This window comes from Mercenaria mercenaria, chromosome 4 (assembly GCF_021730395.1).
Source record: "Mercenaria mercenaria strain notata chromosome 4, MADL_Memer_1, whole genome shotgun sequence".
NCBI lineage: Eukaryota > Metazoa > Mollusca > Bivalvia > Venerida > Veneridae > Mercenaria > Mercenaria mercenaria.
Window position 1 is genome coordinate 99,133,758 of NC_069364.1, and position 26,133 is coordinate 99,159,890.

Here is a 26,133-nt window from a genome sequence, read left to right on the forward strand (position 1 = left end):
TTAGATATTTTACATGTAGCATTGCCTAGTGGACCTCTACAAATTTTATTCAAATCATGACCCCCGGGTCACTTGATTTTACATAGGAAAATCTTCAAAAAATTTCTAAAAATAAACCAGATTGCCTAGAGCTTAGATATTTAGCATGTAGCATTGCCTAGTGGACCCCTACAAAATTTGTTCATATCATGACCCCGCCCCAGGGGTCACTTGATTGTACAGAGGAAAACCTTCAAAAATTTTCTAAAAATAAACCAGAAGGCCTAGAGCTTAGATGTTTCACATGTAGCATTGCCTAGTGGACCTCTACAAAATTTGTTCAAATCTTGACCCCCCCCCCCCCCCCCCCCCCACCCCCGGGTCAAAATGATGGGACGATTTCATAATTTTGAAACCGGTTAATCATTTGTATGAAATTGAATCGAACCGGTTAATCGGCCCCCATATTGAAAATGCTGTTTACTTTCCTGGTGACCGTATCAAGGTACTTCCAGCAGCCGACTTCATTAGGAACTTAAGAACATTATCGTTTGCATACGGACATTATCTTTTGCATAAGTAGTATTTTGGTGTATTTCATTTTAAATTTATCACAACAGGCAAATCAGAGACTATTGATTATGTTGGTCGATGTGTTTTTGTGGAAATATAATGCAGCTTTATGGGCTGGTCAATGAAATGTATAAAGATAAAGTCTGATTTGTGATGTTTATTACCAGTTTTGCAAATTTGAATCCAATTTCACTTAGTAATCGAATCAGATCCGTTTAACTGAGTAATCGTCCCAGTTCTAATTACGGGCATATTAGAATCGAAATAATTTAGAGCAAAAGAGTGTTTTAACACTATTTATACACTCGGGCGTTAATACGTTGTACAAATAATTTCACTCGGGCTAAGTCCTCATGCAATCATTTAAACATATTTATTTCGAAAATACATCAAATTAGATTTTTACAGGTATACATATATAACACAAATACGAAAGGGATTAGAACGAAAGAAAACTTATATAGTTCCTCTCCCTTAATCAAGCAATTATTAAGCCCGACGTATAACCGCCCATCGTGCATAAATAGTGTTAAAGCACACTTTTGCTGTGAATTATTTCTTAAATATATTTATTATGCTTACTGTTAAAGACTAAAGATATGCTATCAGATCTTTTTTACTTTACATTATTATTGAGTTACATTGTAATGTATGTTCATTTCAGTTCATGTTAATTATTGTTTAATCAAAATGTCTTAGTTGTTTTGTAAGCATAATGGGAGACATACGTTCACTTTTTATTATTCTTTGACATAAAGTTTTTGGTATGATTTTAAGGAGGTAGGTTACCTTGTTACAAGGGTAAATTCAAATTAGTTGAACCGCAGCATTCTTTTGTATTTCGTGTAATATGAAGTTTTAACTGCTACAATCTCAATTTCGTTTGTCTCTGTCCCTTCAAGTTAAATTTTTATCCAGGTTTGAAGAACATGACCCTCCAAAGGTATTTCATATTGAAAGAAGAAGGAAAATACGAATATTTAACACTTTTCAGTGTATTTTAGTTTCATCGATATCCGTAGAAGTCTGAATAATTGATAATTTTACTAATATGCACTTTAGCTTTCTAATATAAGCTTAAAATGTATATGTCGCGGGGCTCGTGTTTCCATGGTAACGCATTTTCTCTCATTTTTAAACAACTATGTATAAAAATAGGGTTTTCGACGGCCTCAGTGCCATTCTGTTAATGACCAACATGGAATATTTGGGTATTTGTTTGTTTGTTTTGGGTTTAACGCCGTTTTTCAACAGTATTTCAGTCATGTAACGGCGGGCAGTTAACCTAACCAGTGTTCCTGGATTCTGTATCAGTACAAACCTGTTCTCCGCAAGTAACTGCCAACTTCCCACATGAATTATCAGAGGTGGAGGACTAATGATTTCAGACACAATGTCGTTTATCAAATAGTCACGGAATATTTGGGTAATATTATTAGCAAAATACTAAGCACTTTACATGGTACCCTATTTTTCTTAAAGTTTAAAGTAACCATGGCAACAGAGATGTTTAAAATAGCTTATATCTTGCTTTTTGTCCTGATTTTGTATAAAAAGTATTGATTAAGATTATCTTTCTAGTTGATGTAGCTTTAAAACATATTATTTCTAACGTAAGTTATATTTTCGTGTTATTTGCATTTATTCAAATTTCACAGCTTAGAATACTTACAGCAGTACCCCTCGACTGGAATTTTTCATGGAAAAATCTTTCAGCATGCTGCTTTTATTCTCATGGATATTGTTGAAATGAAAATAAAAAGCCGAAGCTGTGTTTCTTAAATAGACCAGTGTCAACGCTTTTAAATTTTACATTTAGATACATAGGTCACGGGCTTCGTTTCCATGGTAACATCAATTAAATTCAAGAAACCACAATTTTCTACTGAAATTGCAACAATTTTAGATCTTAGTTTTAGAACATAAGTAACAAATTATCAACGGAACCTGAAAAATAGGTATTAGAAATCAAACTGCTAGATTTTTTATTTGAAAATGGCCGTAACAAGTAACCTTTCACCCAACTATATTCCAAATAACATTGCTTATCATCACCCATTTTCTTACATTCCGCATAACATTTCAATATATCTACATAAAAGAAGCAAAATATTGATTATTATTCAGAGCAAAAGACTCATAAAAATATTTCAGCAAATAATGGTTATTTGAAAATAGTTAGGGTAAAGAAAATGCACAGAATTACGTACTTTCAAGATAAAAGCTATTAATTTTGCGCGGTAACTGGCACGTAACGTCATGACGTCAATGACGTCATTTTAAGGCAACATTGTTTTGAAGCGTTTCTGCGGCAATTTATTCATTATTTCTGCATTATTAAACCATAAAGCATCAGATCGAAGACAGGTTCATGATTAATTTTCAGAAGAATGAATATACAGACACATTTAGTTTGTCGTAAACGCCGTCGTAAATCGTCACGTTAGCTTCCGGTTGGACATGCGCACATACAAATATGAAGGTAACCTACCTCCTTAATATATGTAAATGCCTTCATTCTAAAGATTATGTAGATTTGAATGGTATTTTGTATACTTTTCAGGGACGAAGGCCCAAGTGGGACAGAGTTGACGACAAAATTAGAACAAACTTACCAGGCCAGTCTCAGATGTCGGCAACCAGTCATCCGAGGGAAATTTGTAGAGGTGAGTATGAATATATATATTGGTCATAAGATAATGGGTTTTGAATCGTGCTGTGTAAGTATACTTTGCAGAATAGCAGAATAATATGGTCTCAGTTGATTTTGGCTAAAATATCAAGTCCTTCTGAAATGCCTGGCAGAAAGTAAAACTTGTTCATTTAGACTAAGAATGAACAGACTGAAGTGAAATGAAGTGAAATTTACATTTATTATCAGGCTGTAAGAAAAGATTTATGAAATGAAAATAATAGTTGAGATAGCATAAATTTTGACTGTGATTTGTTACTCAACTGTTTATTTTATGACCTAATTCTTACTGTAATAGGACACACTAAAAACTGTCATACTGCTGAATAGGGAAAAAGTAGAAATTATCTTTACAAACCTATCTTTGAATATCTGTTGTTACCATACAACAAAAATGTTGACATTTATTCTCTCGTTTTATGCCCCCAGCATCTACTGATATGGGAGGCATATAGTGATTGTCCTGTCTGTCCGTCTGTTCATTCGTTTGTGCGTCCATCCATACGAGGTTAACCAAATGGGACTGTTTCGTCTAGCATCAATACCCCTAACTAGAATGACTTGATACTAATGCAGATGTAACCTGTGACCATTCCTCATCTTCAGACATCACCTGACCTCAGTTTGACCTTGACCTTGAACTTGACCTCGTTTTGGACTTTGGTTGCTTTGGACTGGGGCATCAAGCGTTTATTGAACGCAGCTACTTATATATGGCCGTTTGATTTTCTGGAAATTTTATGCAGTGTTTTATAAATAAATATATTAAAGTTCAACTTATTCACGTAAAACTATTTACTTAATAAAAAAATGAGCAGACGACACGCTAGCTAACCTCTCTTTCAAATCGCATGGTTACGAGGACAATATATACAAATTAATTGGCCACTAATTGTTAAATTGATTCAATTAATGACACTGAAATAAATGTTATCGGATCGCCAAGAGTATTAACTATCATTGTAGAGTCTAACTGGTATTTTGCCATAAGTGAATTAGGTCATGCATCTCTGATTGGAAAATTACCAATCATGGTGTCTTCATTTCCTTGAAAACTTGCAAAGAAAATATAGCTTTCATTCATTTAGATGAATTTGTCTATGTACAGATTTTTACCATTAAGTCTGCTTAATATAACAGCAGTTTTTCCTCCTTGGGTGACAAGAATGATGGTGGTCTCGGTCGTGTTGGCTCTTCTGGTACCAAGCCTGCCATTTTTAGCTCACCTGTCACAAAGTGATTTTTTTGTGATCGCGCGGTGTCCGTCCGTAAACTTTTCCTTGTGACATCTCTAGAGGTCACATTTTTTGTGGGATCTTTATGAAAGTTGGTCAGAATGTTCATCTTGATGATATCTAGGTCAAGTTCGAAAGTGGGTCATGTGCCATCAAAAACTAGGTCAGTAGGTCTAAAAATAGAAAAACCTTGTGACCTCTCTAGAGGCCATATATTTCACAAGATCTTCATGAAAATTGGTCAGAATGTTCACCTTGATGATATCTAGGTCAAGTTTGAAACTGGGTCACGTGGGGTCAAAAACTAGGTCAGTAGATCTAAAAATAGAAAAACCTTGTGACCTCTCTAGAGGCCATATTTTTCATGAGATCTTCATGAATATTGGTCAGAATGTTCACCTTGATAATATCTAGGTCAAGATCGAAACTGGGTTACGTGGGGTCAAAAACTAGGTCAGTAGGTCTAAAAATAGAAAAAGCTTGTGACCTCTCTAGAGGCCATATTTCTCAATGGATCTTCATGAAAATTGGTCAGAATGTTCACCTTGATGATATCTAGGTCAAGTTCGAAACATGGTCACGTGCGGTCAAAAACTAGGTCAGTAGGTCTAAAAATAGAAAAACCTTGTGACCTCTCTAGAGGCCATATATTTCATGAGATCTTCATGAAAATTGGTCAGAATGTTCATCTTAATGATATCTAGATCAAGTTCGAAAGTGGGTCATGTGGGGTCAAAAACTAGGTCAGTAGGTCAAATAATAGAAAAACCTTGTGACCTCTCTTGAGGCTTTTTTTAATGGGATCTGTATGAAAGTTGGTCTGAATGTTCATCTTGATGATATCTAGGTCAAGTTCGAAAGTGGGTCACGTGCCATCAAAAACTAGGTCAGTAGGTCTAAAAATAGAAAAACCTTGTGACCTCTCTAGAGGCCATATTTCTCAATGGATCTTCATGAAAATTGGTCTGAATGTTCATCTTGATGATATCTAGGTCAAGTTCGAAACAGGGTCATGTGCGGTCAAAAACTAGGTCAGTAGGTCAAATAATAGAAAAACCTTGTGACCTCTTTAGAGGCCATATTTTTCATGGGATCTGTATGAAAGTTGGTCTGAATGTTTATCAACTGGGTCATGTGGGAAGAGGTGAGCGATTCAGGACCATCATTGTCCTCTTGTACTAGTTAAGTTGAACAGGGCACAGCATATGACTTGGCCAAAGCAAAGGCAGTGGAACCATCTTGCAATATTTCAATGGTAGCCCTCATTTTTGAGGGAGAATATTTCAACCTCTTGTTATGTTGAGATGACATCTAAAATCAGGGATATAAAATTGTTTGTAAGCAATAAAATGTTATAGATTAACCATTTTCTTATACTCAATTTGAATAAGAAAAGAGGTTTGATGACTCAAATATTCACTTTAGAACAGTTTTAAATATTATTAGGGACCATGTCAATAACTGTAGACATCACTGAAATACAGAGATAATTATCAACACCCACCAATATGACTCCCGCAGTGGATGTATGTAAAATAAACCTTAAGTACAGATTTACCAGACATTTAAACTGCCTCAGTAGCCTAGTGGTAGAGCGTCCGCTTTGAGTGTGGGAGGTTGTGGGTTTGATCCCCGGCCACGTCATACCAAAGACTTAAAAAATGGTACTAGTAGCTTCCTTGCTTGGTACTCAGCATTAAGAGGATAGTGCTAGGACTGGTCAGCCCGGTGTCAGTATAATGTGACTGGGTGGGGAATCATGCCTCGTGTCTTCGGCGTGATATTCCAGTGCAGCAGCACTATAACGTTGGGCATTGTGCTCACTGCTACAAGTAGGCACCATCTTTTTTATGACTGAAAAATTGTTGAAAAAAACGTTAAACGCAAACACACACACATGTAATATTTAGTGGTATGCAACCTACAAATATACATCTTAAGGTCAAAATAACATAATTAATAACCTGCCAAAACTACAGCAAAAATTACAAGAAGAAAGATTAAGGATACCAGTGCTCTTACCGCTTGACGAAAGCACTTCTTTTTTTTAGAAACAACAACAAACAGTGCCTGGCGAAATTGTCTTTGGTCAATCAAAAATATGGTGCACAGCTTTCAAAAACAACAAAACAAACACATAAAATATATTTCCGGTACATTGGGATATTATAGGGTTTCCAAGAGGTTGTTTTCACTTAAAAATCAATTATGATCTACAGAACTGTCAATAACTGTAGACTGTCTATAATACATGCACCTGCTCTACTTTGAAATCATTTAATTTTGGGGATATGAAATTTTGCAGTTTTAATTAAGATGGCTATTTTGTTATGATAAGAATTCATGCATTTCAACTTTTGAACATGAAATGAGTGGAATTTTAACTTTTTATTGAGAATAAATTTCCTGGACTGATTTCATGCCACAAATACACAAAAATGGGCCTCCATGGCCGAATGGTTAAGGTTGCAGTCACTTCAAATCATCTGCCCCTCGCAGTTCTATTATTCATGTGGAGAAGCCTTCCAGCTGGCTTACGAAAGGTCGGTGGTTCTACCCAGGTGCCCACCTGTGATGAAATATGGCACAGACGGGCACCTGGGGTCTTCCTCCACCATCAAAGCTGGAAAGTGGCAATATGACCTATAATTGTGTTGGTGTGACTTTAAATCTGACAAACAAACAGAAATTAGTACCTGGTCAATATTAATGATTTCACAGTGTTAGATTTTGTTATTAGCTTACCAGAGCACAAGGTGCTCTAGGTGAGTTATTGTGACCGGTCATTGTCTGGCGTCCAGCGTTTGTCGTCATCAACATTTGTCTTGTTAACACTCTAGAATCCACATTTGTGACCCAATCTTTTTGGAACTTAGTCAGAATGTTTGTCTTGATAATCTCTAGTTCGTCTAGTCAAGTCAAGTCAAGTAAAATTTATTTAAAGTCAGATATCACAACAGTATAACACAAGCTCTGCAGAGCTTTTAAACTGACTAGGTCAAGTTCGAAAAAGGGTCATGTGGGATCAAAAACTAGGTCACTCAGTCAAATCAAAGGAATAACTTGTTAGCAATCTAGAGGCCACAGTTGTGACCCAATCCTTATGAAACTTGGTCAGAATGTTTGTCCTGATAATTTCTAGGTCAAGTTTGAAACTGGGTCATGTTAGGTGAGCGATATAGGGCAGTCATGGCCCACTTGTTATGCATACTATTATTATTACTACATTTCTTGTTTGTTAAAGGTTTTCAACAGCAGTATTACACATAGAGTGTTTGAGAGACTGCTCTACACAACATGTTCACAGAACTGGGAACTGATGGGTGGACACTTCTGGATCAAACAGTGAATTGAGGTAAGGAATTCTACAGATTTTAGTAAAGTATGTCTTACTTCAGTAACAAAGTAGATATATTTAAGATAAGTTTCATATTTTAACATTTTGACATTACTTTAAATTTGAAAATGGTTTTCTACTGTCTTGTGTGATGGTACCTAACTGATACCAGTTAGCAATTGGGTCTTATGCTGTCTAAATTTTTACATATAATGATGGAAAACAACTTTTTTGACATCACCTAACAAGGTTTTACCAATGATAGAAATAATTTTGAATATTTAAAAGATCTCCAAACTGCCAGTGTAGATCATTTGTTATAATCAACTGTTAGCTGTAAATATTTTGAGAAAATGCCATATTTGTCTGCTGTGATAATACTAAGAAGTGTGATAGTCATTGTTAGCTTGTCTGATTTTTTTCACCATCAAAAGCTGGGCAGTTACCATATGACAAAACAAACTTAATATCGACAGAATAATTGAATGTGTTAGCTGCAGTAGTATTGTTTTACAGACTATAAATCTATGTCATTTTGGGAGATGAGTTCAAGCGCTATTGTCTTTACAGATTTAAAACAGAAACTGTTTGTTTTAATTATTTATTTAAGATAAAACATATTTATGTCAATCATAGCATATTACGACATGGAGATTATTAGTCCCCTACTGGTTGAAAACCAGTTTGGGGGACTATAAAAATGCACTTTTCCGTCCGTCTGTCTGTCTGTCTTGTCTGTCCATCCGTCAGTCTGCAATTTCGTGTTCCATCCATAACTCTTGTCATCCATGAAGGGATTGTAATATTATTTGGCACAACTGTTCCCCAATTTTAATATTACTTGGCACAAATGTTCCTCATGATGAGACAATGTGTCATGCGCAAAACCCGGACCCTTAGCTCAAAGGTGAAGGTCACAGTTGGAGGTCAAAGGTCAACAAGGCTTTTTTTCCTGTCTGGTCCGTAACTCTGCCATCCACGAAGGGATTTTTAGCTCTACTATTCAAAGAATAGGGGAGCTATCCTACTCGCCCCGGTGTCGGCGTGAGCGCTAGCATGAGCGTCACACAAATGTTAAAGTTTGCGTACCACCCCAAATATTTTCAAAATCCATTGAGATATTGCTTTCATATTTTGCATACTTGTTTACCATCATGACCCCAGTCTGTAAAAAGGAGGAGGCAACTCTATCAAGCATTTTGACTGAATTATAGTCCCTTTTTGACTTAGAATAAATGTTGAAGTTTGCATACCACCCCAAATATTTTCAAAGTCCATTGAGATATTGCTTTCATATTTTGCATACTTGTTTACCATCATGACCCCAGTCTGTAAAAAGGAGGAGGCAACTCTATCAAGCATTTTGACTGAATTATGGTCCCTTTTTGACTTAGAATATGCTTATTGTAATGTTAAAGTTTTACTCATTGCTTATACTATACTATCAAGCACTGAGAATAGTCGAGCGCGCTGTCCACTGACAGCTCTTGTAATACTACTTGGCACAAATGTACCTCATAATAAGACAATGTGTCTTGCACAATGTTCAATGGGATTTTTTTCCTGTCTGGTCTATAACTTTGGTCTATAACTTTGTCATGCAAAACAGGATTTTAATATCAGTTTGCACAAGTATTCCATTGCACGAGACAATATGTCATGTGCAAAACCCGGGCCTTTAGCTGCAAGGTCAAGGTCACACTTGGAAGTCAAAGGCCAAAAAGTCTCTTTTCTGTCCAGTCTGTAACTCAACAATCCTTAGTGGGATTTTAATATCACTTAGCACAAATGTTCACCACCATGAGAGGGAGTGTCATGTGCAAGAACCTGGGTCTAAGGTCAAGGTCACACTTAGAAGACAAAGGTCAGAAGACAAAGGTCAGATACAAGAATGACTTTGTCCGGAGCGTTCTTCATGCATGGAGGGATTTTGATGTCACTTGGCATAAATGTTCACTACTATGAGACGGATTGTTACGCACAAAAACCAGGTCCCTGGGTCTAAGGTCAAAGTCACACTTACAGGTCAAAGGTCAAATTCAGGAATGCCATTGTCTGGAGCATTTCTTCTTTATGCATGGAGGGATTTTGATGTAACTTGGCACAAATGTTCACCACCATGAGGCATCCTTGTTTTTAGAATTACCTCCCTTTGTTTTACTACAAATAGATTATATAGTAACTTTTTTATTACTGGCCGTAGGGAAAACTCGAGACCAGTTTTCTGTGGTACAACATGCATGTTACATCCAATTTTTAGGTGTATTTTGACCTGTCTCTACCTGGTAAAGAGTTTCTTTTGGACTAATATTATATATTTGCTCTTGTTCGTCCGAAGTTGAACGTGACACGCCTAGCTCAAAAAGTATTTAATATAAATTAATGAAACCTTGCATGAGTCTTTATCATGATATGAACTTGCGCACCTTTTATTTTTCGTCTGGCTTTGCCCCCTAATTTTAGAGTTATGGCCCCTGAAATAGTCAAAAATGCACATTTTCACCTTGTGACATGCCTAGCTCAAAAAGTGTTTGATATAGATTCATGAAGCCTTGCATGAGTCTTAATCATGATATGAACTTGCGCACCTCCTATTTTTCATCTGGCTCCACCCCCTATTTCTAGAGTTATGGCCCTGAAATAGTCAGAAATGCACATTTTCACCTTGTGACACACCTAGCTCAAAAAGTATTTGATATAGATTCATGAAACCTTGCATGAGTCTTAATCATGATATGAACTTGCGCACCTCCTATTTTTCATCTGGCTCCACTCCCTATTTCTAGAGTTATGGTCCCTGAAATAGTCGATAATGCACATTTTTACCTTGTGACACGCCTAGCTCAAAAAGTATTTGATATAAATTGATGAATCTTTATCATGATATGAATTTGCGCATCTCCTACTTTTCAACTGGGTCCGCCCCCTATTTCTAGAGTTATGGCCCCTGAAATAGTAAAAAAATGCACATTTTAACCTAATTATATGCCTCACTCAAAAAGTATTTAATGTAAATTCATATAACCTTGCTTGAGTCTTTATCATAATGTTACCTTGCACACTTTGCATTTTTATGCCCCCACTTTTGGGGGTGGGGGGGCATATAGATTTTTCCGTCCTTCCGAGAATGTTGTGTCGCGCCTAGCTCCAAAAGTATTTGATATAGAGTCACAAAACTTTACAGGAATGTTGGTCAGCATGTGTAGTTGTGCACTTGGGGTTTCGCGTCTGGATTCATTCAGTCGTGTAGGAGTTATGGCCCCTGACTTAGTAAAAATTGGTCATTTTAATGTTGTGTCGCGAGTAGCTCCAAAAGTATTTGACCTAGAGTCACCAAAGTTTATAGGAATGTTGGTCAGCATGTGCAGTTGTGCACCTGGGGTTTCGCGTCCGGATTCATTCAGTCGTGTAGGAGTTATGGCTCCTGACTTTGTAAAAATTGGTCATTTTAGTGTTGTGTCATGTCTAGCTCCAAAAGTATTTGATGTAGAGTCACAAAACTTTACAGGAATGTTGGTCAGCATGTGTAGTTGTGCTCCTGGGGTTTCGCGTCCAGATTCACTCAGACATGTAGGAGTTTTGGCTCCTGACTTAGTTAAAAAATGGTCATTTTAATGTTGTGTTGCACGTAGCTCCAAAAGTATTTGACCTAGAGTCACCAAAGTTTAAAGGAATGTTGGTCAGCATGTGCAGTTGTGCACCTGGGATTTTGCGTCCGGATTTATTCAGTCATGTAGGAGGTATGGCCCCTGACTTTGTAAAAATTGGTCATTTTAATGTTGTGTCGCGCGTAGCTCCAAAAGTATTTGACCTAGAGTCACCAAAGTTTAAAGGAATGTTGGTCAGCATGTGCAGTTGTGCACCTGGGGTTTCGCATCCGGATTCATTCAGTATTGTAGGAGTTATGGTCCCTGACCTAGGAAAAAAATTGTGTCCTTTGTCATGTAGGTGGGGCATCTGTGTCCATGGGACACATTTCTAGTTCTTGAGAATTTTAGCATTTATTACAGAGTTATGGCCCTTGAAATAGCCAAAATAGTGGATTTTTTGTCTGTGATGCTCATAGCTCAAAAATAGTGGTATAGAATAATGAATCCATTTCATAAATATTTTTTTTGAGGCTATACCCCATTAAGACTGCAAACATTTGAATGATTTCCCCTTATTTGTGACAAATGTACCAGTGGGGTCACACCCTGTTTCCTACAGACACATTCTAGTTAAAAAAAATTTAGGATTAATAACTTATATGATACCTTTTTTGATAATCAGCCAAAAAGCTGCCATATGAAAACAACTGTAGGTTTTTATATATACAAATTTTAATCCAAATGTTTTGTTATATTAACATATTGTATATACAGTCGAAACTCGGTATCTCAAACTCGCTTACCTCAAAATTCCGCTTAAGTCGAAGAAATTTTCATGTCCTACCAATTTCTTTCTTTATATACGTAATTCAACTCCGGTTACGTCAAAATTTGACTTACCGAGACTTCGGATGTGTCGAAAGGGATTTTCAGTCCTGTCAATAAAATTCAAGTGCATTGTAAACTCGGTATGTCGAAGTGAGAAAAATATGCGATAAAATTGCACACATCTCATTGTGAATGTGGTTGGTTTTTAACACATGTCTATGTTTATTGCTTAACCAGAAAGCCGTGATGCCGACATAACAAAGATGCAGCGATTATCAAAGTGAGATGATGTCATACTAATTTGCACGTGCCATGATGATAATTCTTTTATGTAAACATTAGATTTTCATAACTCTAATTTCGGTTATCTGAAATTAAAAAGCACGGTCCCTAGAAATTCATGATACCAAGTTTCGACTGTATATTACAATATTGTTTATACATCATTGACAGATTTCAGTTCATTATGTTATACTCCAGTAGAAAAAATTAGGTGCCTTCCAGTAGGGGACTTTGTATTGCATGGCAATACCATTCACTTGTAATATATCTGATACAGGATGAGATAGATTTAGAACTTGGTGTTGCTGCTGATGAGGCAACACAGAAGGAATCTCCAAAGAAAGAGATACAGGACCCAAAACCGAACTTACAGACATTACTGCAGAGGCAAGCAAAGTTCCTGGAGAATTGCAGGGAAGTCAAGGTAAGAACAATTTGAGTTATGATGGGAGTACAGTAGACTTTAATTAAAATAAACTACGGTGAGCTCATTGAAAGAGTAACAAGTACAATGGGCCATTGAGAAATAAATCTGGAAAGCCCGAGTTATCATGTTGGGGTGCCTTTAGAAGGAAGGTAAGTGGATGAAAATGTTGGTAAAGGTTCAGTGAGAAATTGAAGATAAACTGACAAGAGTCAAGGGTGTAAGGCTGTAGAAAATGTCATTGGAGAATTTGACTGTCACAAAATGATATAAATTTGCCTTAATTTATACAAGAGCATCATTTTGAAGCAAATTAAAAAATATCTGTTCTAGTTAGTGGATTTAGAGTTTTAAAAATAATCGTGAAGATAGAATACTGCTTAAGCCGGTGCTATGGGGCGTGGGCAGTGTTGCATTTTCTGTTACTGCTCATGAACAGACTCAGTCAAACTGTGTCTGCAGTTTTCACTGTTTGTTCTCGGTGCTTCCGAGGGATCTACTTTACAGGTTATATTGTGTTGGTTTGACTTAAACCCTCCCAGTAGTTATAAAGAGGATATTACATGAGTGTCTTTTCATATTGATTTTATTAAACAAAGGCTCTGCCGAGCATTTTATCAATTTTATTCAATGTGTTAAGTCACAAATGTAATATTCTTTTATCACATGTTAGCTTTTTCTGTCAAAACATTTCTTTAACTTTTATAAACAAGTCAATTTTACCATAATAATAATAATAATAACAACAATAGTAATAACGACTTTATTTATAGAGGCGACACAGTTGGGCAAGCCCAGTCTTCCCTGTGAGCCTCTTGAAATATGTACATGGTATTTACAACATGATAGTAATGGCATAAAAAAAAATAACATTTTAAGTTCAGCATTAAAACAAAGACATAGATTAAACATGACAAGAAGTATATGTACATGAATGATAACAGCTATCAGTGTTCACCAGAGAACCTCCACTGTAAGTAAGCATGTTTAAATGACTGTATGGAAGAAGACTGGCATATTCGTAGCAGAATGGAGTTCCATATAATATGTGGTCCAGAGTATGACAGCGATTTTCTAAAGAATTCTTTATTTGGCTTTGTAAAAGGTCATCTGAGTGTGAATGCATGAGAGCAGTTGGATTTTGTGAAAAGATGTTGGATGTAGCTAGGTGACTGTTCATGTTGAGATTTATAGACAATTATGGCTTTTTAGCTCGACTGTTCATAGAATAGTAGAGCTATTGGACTCGCCCATGCATCCGCATCCCGATTTGGTTAAGTTTTTGTATGTAAGCTGGTATCTCAGCAACCACTTGTGGGAATGGATTAAAACTTCACACACTTATTCACTGTGATAAACTGACTTACATTACACAGGTTCCATAACTCTATTTTGCTTTTTTTACAAAATTATGCCCCTTTTTTGACTTAGAAATTTTTGGTTAAGGTTTTGTATGTAAGCTGGTATCTCTGTAATCACTTGTGGGAATGGATTGAAAGTTCACACACTTATTTACTGTGATAAACTGACTTACATTGCACAGGTTTCATAACTCTGTTTTGCTTTTTTACAAAATTATGCCCCTTTTTCGACTTAGAATTTTTTGGTTAAGGTTTTGTATGTAAGCTGGTATCTCAGTCCCACTAATTGGAATGGATTGAAACTTCACACACTTGTTCACTGTCATGATCTGACATGCACAAAGCAGGTCCCATAGCTTTATTTTGCTTTTTAGCTCATCTGATTTTTTGAGAGAAAAAAATGATGAGTTATTGTCATCACTCCAGCGGCGTCGGCGTTGCATGGTTAAGTTTTATGTTTAGGTCAGCTTTTCTCCTAAACTGTCGAAGCTATTGCTTTGAAACTTGGAACACTTGTTTACCATCATAAGCTGACCCTATACTGCAAGAAACATATCTCCATTTTGCTTTTTGAAAGATTTATGGCCCCTTTTGTACTTAGAAAATATCAGATTTCTTGGTTAAGTTTTATGTTTAGGTCAACCTTTTCTCTTAAACTATCAGAGCTATTGCTTTGAAACTTGGAACACTTGTTCACCATCATAAGCTGACCCTGTACATCAAGAAACATAACTCCATCCTGCTTTTTGCAATAATTATTGCCCCTTTTGGACTTAGAAAATCAGTTTTCTTGGTTGAGTATTATTATGTTTAAGTCAGTTTTTCTCATAAACTATCAAAGCTATTGCTTTAAAACTTGTAACAGTTTTTCACCATCATAAGCAGACGCTGTACATCAAGAAACATAACTCTGTCCTGCTTTTTGCAAGAATGATGGCCCTTTTTAGACTTAGAAAATCATGGGTAGGACAATAATTCTATTGTACAAAAAAAAAATCAGATGAGCGTCAGCACCCGGAAGGCGGTGCTCTTGTTTACAAAATTATGCCCCTTTTTCAACATAGAAATTTTTGGTTAAGTTTTTGTATGTAAGCTGGTATCTCAATATCCACTAACGGGAAAGGATTGAAACTTTACACACTTGTTCACTGTCATGATATGACATGCAGTGCAAAGGGTCAATAACTCAACTTTGTATTTTACAAAATTATGCCCCTTTTTCAACTTAGGAGTTTTGGGTTAAATTCTTATATGTAAGCTGGTATCTCAGAACCCACTAATGGGAATGGATTGAAACTTCACACACCTGTCCACTGTCATGAGTTGATAAGCACTATGCAGGTTCCATAACCCTATTTTGCTTTTTATTTACTAAATTATGCCCCTTTTTCGACTCGTATTCATTCAATGGACAAGGCTGTTGAATAGTCGAGCGTTGCTGTCCTCCTACAGCTCTTGTTTAAATACCAGTGTCTCCTATACTTTGAAGGACGTTGATGTCAAAGCTTTATTACACTAGTGTATTCTCATTTTTATGCAATGGCTTTATTACATTCCCACAAAGTCAGGCATGTGATAAATGAACTTCTGGTATTTTACAGACTGTTCAGTATTTGGGGGCTTTAAGCCAGTTGTGTCACAGCTCAGCTGATCTCAGCCATGTGTCATCCCAGTGCAATACACACATTTATGGAGAGTCTAGCCTTCTGTGTTCCACCAGTACATATCAGACCAAGTGTACTCAAGGTAATGTTCAGTTTATTTCAGAAAACATTTTCATCTACAAATTTTTACTCCTCAGATTAATTTCCAGTGCATTTGTTGAAAAATGGCGTTAAACCCAAAACAAACAAACAAACATTTGTGAAAAATGGAGGATGCTAAAGTTTGAACATTTTGAAAAAAAGTTTAAAAAAACCCCCAAACAAACTGTTCTTTATCATTATGTCTTCCACGTAAATGGGGAAGACATACTGTTTTTGCCTTGGCCATCTGTCTGGCCATCCGTCCACATTAAACTTGACAGGCTTTCACAAGTCAAACTGCTGTCCGGATTAAGATGAAACTTCACAGGAGTGATCAGTACCAAGTCTATTTATGCATGTCGCCAGCACAATCCGTTTGACTGCACGAAATGGCCGCCAGAGCTAAAAATAGAAAACTCTTGTCCGGCTTTCACAGGTCAAACTGCTGACTGGATTTTAATGAAACTTTACAGGAGTGATCAGTACCAAGCCTAGTTGTGCTTATTGCAGGCACATTCCTCTACACTGCCAAAATGGCCACCAGAGCTTAAAATAGAAAAACCTTGTTCGGCTTTCACAGGTCAAACTGCTGGCTGGATTTCGACGGAACTTCACAGGAGTGATCAGTATCAACTCTAGTTACGCATATCGCCGGCACGTTCCGCTTTGCTGCCCAAAATGGCCACGAGAGGCAAAGACAAATCTTTTACGGCTTTCACAGGTCAAACTGCTGGCTGGATTTCGACGAAACTTCAAAGGAGTGATCAGTACCAACCTTAGTTGTGCATATCGCTAGCACATTCCACTTTGCTGCAAAAAATGGTCATGAGAGCTAAAGAAAAAAAATCTTATAATAAAAAATTCTTGCACGGCTTTCACAGGTCAAACTGGACAGATTTCGACAAAAGTTCACAGGAGATATCAGTACTAAGCCTAGTTGTGCATATCGCTGACATGTTCTGCTTCGCTGCATAAAATGGGTGCCAGACTAAAGATATAGATACGGGGGACACATACGTTTTTAGCTCACCTCAGCACAAAGTGCTCGAGGTAAGCTTTTGTGATCGCTCACCGTCTGGTGTCCGTCCATCCGTCGTCTGTCCACACTTTCCTTCAAACAACATCTCCTCTGAAACTGTTTGATGGAAGTTGATGAAACTTAGCCTGGGTGTTCCTTGGGTGGTCCCCTTCCAAAATTGTTCAAAGAATTTAATTCCTTTTATTAAGTCATATATAACACAACTGAATATAAATGCATGATGTCATCTTTCACATCTAATAAAAAGGTGCATCACATTTTAATAACTGACATGTAATATCACAAAAGATATACGGCACTCTGTCTATTCGAATAGGTAATAAGATGATTTATCTTCCGTAGATACCCATGTATAATGCGCAGATTATACAGGTATAGACAATTTTCTAACTTCAAAACAAGTTTGTTACCGATGTCCGCCATTTTTGTAAAGGGAAACTACTCCCCGCGCTTACTGTCACCGCTAAAATCTAAGATTGCCGTTACGTTCCGTAAAAGATCGATGGTTTATTTTTCTTTCAAACAAAATTAATTTCATATAAATTTAAAAGTATTTTGATGAAAGAAATGTTTATAAATCACAAAAATTATGATACTAATTAAAGATTGAGAATTATCTTTAACCAAGATCAAACTGTGAACAACATAACTGACACGAGGTGACACGTTAATTGCCGGTAATTATTGGCTATTTGTTTGTGACAAAAAGACTATCACACCTTTTGTTATTGGTTTGAATTGAGAAGCTCATGTCATTTTGAAAAATACCATTACGAAATATTAAATCAGCTGCTGTTTATTCATTCAAAATAGTTAATTAAAAGGGTAAAACAACAAAAAAAAACAATATTTTATTGGTTTTATTTTCGAGAAAACAAAATTCGATAGTACCGTGAGACCGATACTGCTCTCCACTGCGGAGATAAAATTTATTACCGGTGTTGATGTAAACTCTACTTTCGTTTTCCATCCACCTCAAAATTGACCAAAAATGTTTTTTTCCCCAGGATTTCGGGCCAAAATCGGGGATGCGCATTATACACGGGTGCGCATTATACATGGGTATCTACGGTAATATTATTGATTGATATTACCTAATCGAATTGCTGATATCACCTATCACTGTTTGATAGTTAGTACCAAATGTTCAACTAGACGTAACCGACTTAAATAGATGATATCATGTCTTGGAGATAATTGTGATAACTCTTAAAAGTGTTTGAAAAATGATATCACATATTCCAGTGGCAAAAACGGCGACCTATACAAGTTAAAAAAGGATGTGAAAGAAAAAAAAAAGAGAGAGAAAAAAAAGAGAGAAAGAATAGTAAATCTGTTCCATATAATGGCAAAGTTGAAAGATAACTTTTATTTAAGCATTGTTTAAATAAAGAACTTCCATTAGTAGACAAGATTTTTGACTAAATAGACATTAGATTGTTGCAAAACTCATGGGTAGAAGAAAAGCAGTTGGACTTATTTTATAAATAGATGCCAAGTGTTGATTGAGTAATACAAACTTTGATACATAAACTTTATCATCAATAAATGTTATGCCTCATTATTCAGCGCTCATTTTTATTTTTTAACAAGTTTAAAAGAAATTAAGCAGTTTTTAAGCCTCAGAAAGTGAAAAATGTCAATATTTTGAAGCTAACTGATACGGAGCCTTTATGCGAAACAGTTGTATTTCCTTTTTGCATTTTTTGCTTGTTATCGCCCTTTGTCCATCGTTCGTCCGTCCAAAATTTCTTGTGAACACAATTGAGACCACATTTTGCAAGCTATAATGATCAAACTTGTACAAAACTTGTATTGGCATGATATCTCGGTTCTTTTCCAAAACTGGCCAGATCCCATCATGGGTTCTACAGTTATTGCCCCTTAAAGGGCCAGAATTTGCTATTTTTGTGCATCAACAATTTCTTGTTTGCACGATAGTGGTTTCTTCTATAATTTTATTTTAACCAAACTTGCACACAACTTGTATCACCATAAGATCTTGGTTCCTTTATTGAACTGGCCAGCACCTATCATGGGTTCGAGAGATATGGCCTCTGAAAGGACCAAAATAAGCTATTTTGAACTTGTCTGCACAATAGCAGCTTTATTATGTCTCCCCCAGGAGACATATTGTTTTTGCCCTGTCAGTCCTTCCATCCGTCCGTCCGTCCGTACTTCCGTACGTCACACTTCATTTCCGAGCAATAACTGGAGAACCATTTGACCTAGAACCTTCAAACTTCATAGGGTTGTAGGGCTGCTGGAGTAGACAACCCCTATTGTTTTTGGGGTCACCCCAGGAGACATATTGTTTTTGCCCTGTCCGTCCGTCCGTCCGTATGTCACACTTCATTTCCGAGCAATAACTGGAGAACCATTTGACCTAGAACCTTCAAACTTCATAGGGTTGTAGGGCTTCTGGAGTAGACGACCCCTATTGTTTTTAGGGTCACTCCATCAAAGGTCAAGGTCACAGGGGCCTGAACATTGAAAACCATTTCCGATCAATAACTAGAGAACCACTTGACCCAGAATGTTGAAACTTCATAGGATGATTGGTCATGAAGAGTAGATGACCCCTATTGTTTTTGTGATCTCTCCGTCAAAGGTCAAGGTCACAGGGGCCTGAACATTGAAAACCATTTCCGATCAATAACTAAAGAACCACTTGACCCAGAATGTTGAAACTTGATAGGATGATTGGTCATAAAGAGTAGACGACCCCTATTGTTTTTGGGGTCTCTCCGTCAAAGGTCAAGGTCACAGGGGCCTGAACATTGAAAACCATTTCTGATCAATAACTAGAGAACCACTTGACCCAGAATGTTGAAACTTCATAGGATGATTGTACATGCAAAGTAGATGACCCCTATCGATTTTGGGGTCACTCCATTAAAGGTCAAGGTCGCAGGGGCCTGAACATTGAAAACCATTTCCGGTCAGTAACTTGAGAACCACTTGACCCAGAATGATGAAACTTCGTAGGATGATTGGACATGCAGAGTAGATGAACCCTAACGATTTTAGGGTCACTCTGTTAAAGGTCAAGGCCACAGGGGCCTGAACATGGAAAACCATTTCCAATCAATAACTTGAGAACCTCTCGACCCAGAATGTTGAAACTTCATAGGATGATTGTTCATGCAGAGTAAATGACCCTTATTGTTTTTGGGGTCACTCCGTTAAAGGTCAAGGTCACAGGGGCCTGAACATTGATAACCAGTTCGATCAATAACTTGAGAACCACTTGACCCAGAATGTTGAAACTTCATAGGATGATTGAACATGCAGAGTAGATGACCCCTATTGATTTTGGGGTCAGTCTAATAAAGGTCAAGGTCACAGTGGCCTGTTCATGTAAAATCATTTTTTGGAAATGACTTGAGAACCACTTGACCAACAATGTTGAAACTTAATAGGATGATTGGACATGCAGAGTAGATGACCCCTATTTATTTTGAGGTCACTTGATCAAAGGTCAAGGTCACAGGAGCCTGAACAGTGACTTGAGAACCACTAGGCCACTAGTGTTGAAATTTAGCGGGATGACTGGACATGCCAAGTAGATGATCCCTATTGCAGCCAACCATCAGTGTCTCTTTGACTTTTGCTCCTGACCCCTATTGACTTCGTGCCTATAGGACTTTGCATTGGGGGAGACATGCGCTTTTTTACAAAAGCATTTTCTAGTTTATGATCTGATTTTTACCAAACTTGCACACAACTTGTATCACCATAAGATCTTGGTTCCTTTTCTTGAACTGGCCAGATTCCACTATGGGTTCTAGAGTTACAGCCCCAAAAAGGGCCAGAGTTAGCTATTTTGACCTTATCTGCACAATAGCAGCCTCATTTATGATTTTATTTTAACCAAACTTGCACACAACTTGTATCACCATAAGATCTTGGTTCCTTTTCTTGAACTGGCCAGATTCCATTATGGGTTCCAGAGTGATGGCCCCTGATAGGGCCAGAATTAGCTATTTTGACCTTGTCTGCACAATAGCAGCTTCATTTATCATTTGAATTTAATCAAACTTGCACAAAACTTGTGTCACCATAAAATCTTGGTTCCTTTCTTGAACCGGCCAGATCCCATAATGGGTTTCAGAGTTATGGGCTGTAAAAGGGCCAAAATTAGCTATTTTGACCTTGTCTGCACAATAGCAGCTTCATTTATGATTTGATTTTAACCAAAGTTGCACACAACTTGTATCACCGTAAGATCTTGATTCCTTTTTATACGCTCGAAGGGTCGTATTATGTTATCGCCTCGGTGTCCGTCTGTCTGTCTGTTGGTTAACAATTTCTCTTCCGCTCTGTAAATCTTGAACCCCTTGAAGAATTTCAAAGAAACCTGACCCAAATGTTCACCTCATCGAAACAACGTGCAGAGTGTATGTTTCTGATGGCTTACTTTAAGGTCAAGGTCACACTTAGGGGTCAAAGGTCATATGACTTTGTTTTGTGTGTATATTGCTCTGCATTTGCATTGCATTGCGGTGCTCTTGTTTTTATTTGGCAGATTCTTCTTTTGTTCACTTACAATAATTTTTTTTAATTACTTCCCTTTTATGTTACTATAAATAGCTTATTTATTATTGAGCATAGGGCAACACCGAGACCACTTTTCTGTGGTACAACATGGATGGTACCTCCAATTTGTAGGTGTATTTTGACAAACTGTACGTTGTAAGAATTTTTTATTTCTTTTTGGTTAAATATCTTCCCTTTGTTGTTTCTGTCCTTTGGACTTAGATATTTTTTCTGAGGACTTAGATCTATTTTTAATTTCTTCCCTTTGTTGTTCCTGTCCTTTGGGCTTCATCAGTCAAAATTTTGCTTCTTTCCTTCTCTGATGTAATCCTTCGGGCATGAAACTACTGGCCTGATTTGAAAATAATTTTATTTGAAGTAACTTTAAGAAAATTTCAACTATATTTTCTCATAATTTTTTTGATTGATCTTGATTATGATTTTTTGACCTTCTTGTCCTTAAGTGCAATGGTAACAGGTGAGCGATATAGGGCCATTATGGCCTTCTTGTACTAGTAGGTTATTACTGTTTTGTTTTCGATTCAGCAGAATTGTAAACATATTACTTGAACTACTTTCAAACTTGCCATGAAGAGCAATAACAATTACACAAAAAAATTCTTAGCTGAGCATAAGTGACCTGACGTGATTTACCAACTTTCCCCCACCCCCATCCGCACCACCATCATTAGATAGACCGAAATTACCTTCAAATAAAAATGATATTGTAAATTAAAACATTAGCATTGAAACTGGGCATTAAACAGTTTAAGTAATAATGTTAAATTTTTTTGAGAAAATCCCTATATTTTCTCCACACTCCGATGTCTACTTTCCGATCTCCGACCTTCGTCATACATGTCTATTTGTCACTCCTGTGTCAGTTCTAGTTAATGATTTTCTGTGACTAAATTGGATATGAAATGTTACTGAAAAAAGGTTGGATTAAAATGATCACAAACTATCACTGTACTGTGCAGAAATATTGTACCCTGACTACGATTCTTTCAATATCATTACAGTATTTGGGTCAAACACATAACCTCTGGTACAGATCTTGCCTATTGTTGGAATAGATAGCATTTGATAATGCTCCATCAGGGCCGGTGAAGAGAGGCGGGACCAGTGAATACGAGTTGGAAAATTCGAGTTCAGATGCTCCTGGACAGGTAGATTCTTTATATCTTATCAGATTCAGAGTCCCCTAAAATCATTATTATACGTGTAAAGGGATGTATTATGTTATACCCCAGGTGTCCAACCGTCTGTCTGTTAGCAATTATATGTCCACTCTGTAACTCTTGAAACCCTTGAAGAATTTTGAAGAAACTTGAAGTGCAGAGCGCATGTTTTGGATGGATCACTTCAAGGTCAAGGTCACACTTGGGAGTCAAAGGTCATATCAGTTTGTTTCGTGTCCACTCTGTAACTCTTGACTGCTTGAAGTATTTTAAAGAAACTTGGCACAAATGTTCACCACATCGAGATAACATGCAGAGTGCATGTTTCAGATGGCTCGCTTCAAAGTCAAGGTCACACTGAGGGGTCAAACGTCATGTGACTTTGTTTCTTTATTATTGGCGGTAGGGAAAAACGTAGACCACTTTTCTGTAGTACAACATGGATGGTACCTCCAAGTTTTAGGTATATTTTGACATATCTATACCTGTAAGGATTTTTAGCTTACCCGAGCACAAAGTGCTAATGGTGAGGTATTGTAATCACGCTGTGTCCATCGTGGGTGTGTCAAGTCGTCCATCGTCAACAGTTATGTTTAAACAACATCTCCTCAAAAACGACTGAATGGATTTTGATGAACCTTGGCCTGGATGTTGCTTGGCTGGTCCTCTATGAAAGTTGTTCAAATGGTTCCGCTTGGTTGCACATAGGGGCCGCCAGAACTAAAGATAAAAAAATCTTCAAATGACATCTCCTCAGATGGTCAGATTTTGAAATATTTTCACACAAATAGTCCTTATGTCACCCTCTACCAAGATAGTTCAAATTATACTGATTCATCAAAAAACATGACAGCCAGGGGTATGGTCACTTTTCCCTACATGTATATTAATAGTGGAAACTATAAAAATCTTCTTGTGTGAAACTACTGACCTGATTTTAGAATAATTTTACACAAATGGTCCTTGTGTGACCCTCTACCAAGATTGTTCAAATTATATCGATTCACCAAAAAACATGGCTGCCAGAGAGTATGGTCACTTTTCCCTATGTGTATGTAGTGAACACATTAAAAATCTTATTGTGTGAAACTGATGGCCCAATTTTAGAATAATTTCACACAAATGGTCCTTGTGTGTGCCAAGATTGTTCAAATTATTTTGATTTGTCAAAAAAACATGGCTGCCAGAGGGCCTATATGTATATAGTGGAAACTTTAAAAATCTTCTTGTGTGGAACTGCTAGTCCGATTTTAAAAGAATTTACACAAATGGTTCTTGTGTGACCTTCTACAAATAGGGTTCAAACTTTTCTGATTCATCAAAAAACATGGCAGCCAGAGGGCATGGTCAGTTTTCATCAACAGTTTCTTTAGACAGTATCTCCTTTAAAACCACTAAATGGATTTTGATGAAACTTTACACAAATGATCTCTGGGTAGCCCTCTTTCAAAATTGTTCAAATGGTTCCAGTTTTTCTAGGGCTTTGATATTTGGCATGTGATATAAGGATTTGACTCCCTAACCATACTTGTGCAAATTACTTAGACAATCAGGGTAGATAACTTTTGACTGAATTTATGACAAATTACCTCCCTTTATTTTATGTAAATGAATAAACCTCTGCAGCATCTAATGAGTTTGGTTTTAAAATGTTATTTAAGTCTTCCAGGGTAAGGAATAGTCATGCTAGTGCAGAAATGCAGCATTTGAACCTAGGACCCTCAAACTTCTTATGGAGATTGGCCCTGACTAGTATGTGACCTATAGGTCAAAATGGACTGTTAGAAGAAAATATTTATCCTGATGATATTTAATTTGTATGCCTATGTGATCTATGTCAAAACTTGAACTTATCATTAAGAGCAGTGGTACTCAGGTGAGCCATATAGGGCCATCATGGCCCTCTTCTTTTTTTTTTTCTTTTTTTTTGAATTTCTTCCCTTTGTTGTTCCTGTCCTTTGGGCTCCAACAGTCAAGTTCTTTAATTTTTGCTCCCATTCTCTGATATAACCCTTTTGGTGTATATTGCCCCACTTGATGGCGCTCTTGTCTTAGAGTTGTCATTATGTCTCTCCCCACTACTGGAGGAGACATAATTATTGTTTTGGTCCTGTCTTTCCATCACACTTCATTTCCGGCCAATAATTGGGGAACCATTTGATCTAGAACTTTCAATCTTCATAGGTGGATAGAGCTTATGGAGAAGATGACCCCTGTTGTTTTTGGGGTCACTCTATTAAAGGTCAAGGTCACAGGGGCCTGCACATGGAAAGCCGTTTCCGATCAATAACTTGAGAATCAGCTGAAACAGAATGTTGAAACTTCATTGGATGATTGGACATGCAGAGTATATGACCCTTATTTACTTTGGGGTCACTCCAGGGGTTAAGGTCACAGGGGCCAGAATCCAGCACACTTCATTTCCGATCAATAACTGTAGAAGCATTAATTTTGACCTAAAATGTTCAAATTTCACAGGGTGATAGAGCTGACAAAGTAGATGACCCGAATTGATTTTGGGGTCACTCCATCAAAGGTCAAGGTCACAGGGGCCTGAACGTGGAAAACCATTTCCAGTTACTTGCTAACCACTTGACCAAGAATGTTGAAACTTAACAGATGACCCCTATTGATTTTGGTGTCACTCCATTAAAGGTCAATGTCACAGGGCCCTGAACATGGAAAACCATTTCAGATCAATAACTTGAGGGCCATTTGGCCCAGAATGTTGAAACTTGATTGAAAGCAGTGTTTTTTCCAATAATTTGTTTCAAAAAAAAATTAAAATGCTTATAATTCAAAAAATATTTCTGCTAGAATTGCCACACCTCTCATAATTATTGCTTAGCACATGACCTTTGCTCACATATTGTGTTATTCCCCTGGACAAAGTAAAAACATAGTTATCCCCATTGATTTGGTAAAAAAAATGAAAATGCTTGTAATTAAAAAAATATTTCAGCTAGAATACCAAACCTCACATAAATATTAATTAGTACATGACCTCTGCTCACATGTATTATTCCCCTTCACTTAGTAAAAACAGAGTTTTCACCTTTTGATTTGGTAGAAGATAGAGGTATTTTTTACTTTATTTATTATATATATTATACAGTCAAACCTGTATTAAGAGACAGACAAGGGGACTACCAAAAACCTTGTCCTTGAAGCAAGCCATCCAAAAGGTTAGGGTTAGTGTTAGGGTTAAGATGCAACTCCCAGTCCTTTTGACAGCTGGAGGGTTAGGCATATTGCTAATGGGTATCTAGTTTTTGTCTTAGACCAAGGAACAATTTGATATATGTGGTTGTATTTCTCAGTTATTTTC

General features: G+C 37.0%; 1 protein-coding gene across 2 annotated transcripts in view; it reads left to right on the forward strand.

Annotated features, from left to right (window-relative positions):
- The window catches only part of LOC128556548 (uncharacterized), a 29,710-nt gene extending 6,923 nt beyond the window's left edge, over positions 1-22,787 (forward strand). The window contains exons 1-5 of one of the 2 annotated variants that reach the window (XR_008370779.1): positions 3,111-3,218; positions 7,724-7,834; positions 12,794-12,940; positions 15,903-16,047; positions 22,647-22,787. Coding sequence is in view for 1 of the 2 variants with exons in the window: in XM_053542009.1 (XP_053397984.1) it covers positions 12,794-12,940; positions 15,903-16,047; positions 22,647-22,666 (312 nt within the window). In the remaining variant the exon portion in view is untranslated. Of the gene's footprint in view, positions 1-3,110; positions 3,219-7,723; positions 7,835-12,793; positions 12,941-15,902; positions 16,048-22,646 lie in introns of those variants that run through there. The other variant, XM_053542009.1, reaches the window with a different exon arrangement.
- Positions 22,788-26,133: the final 3,346 nt, after the last annotated feature.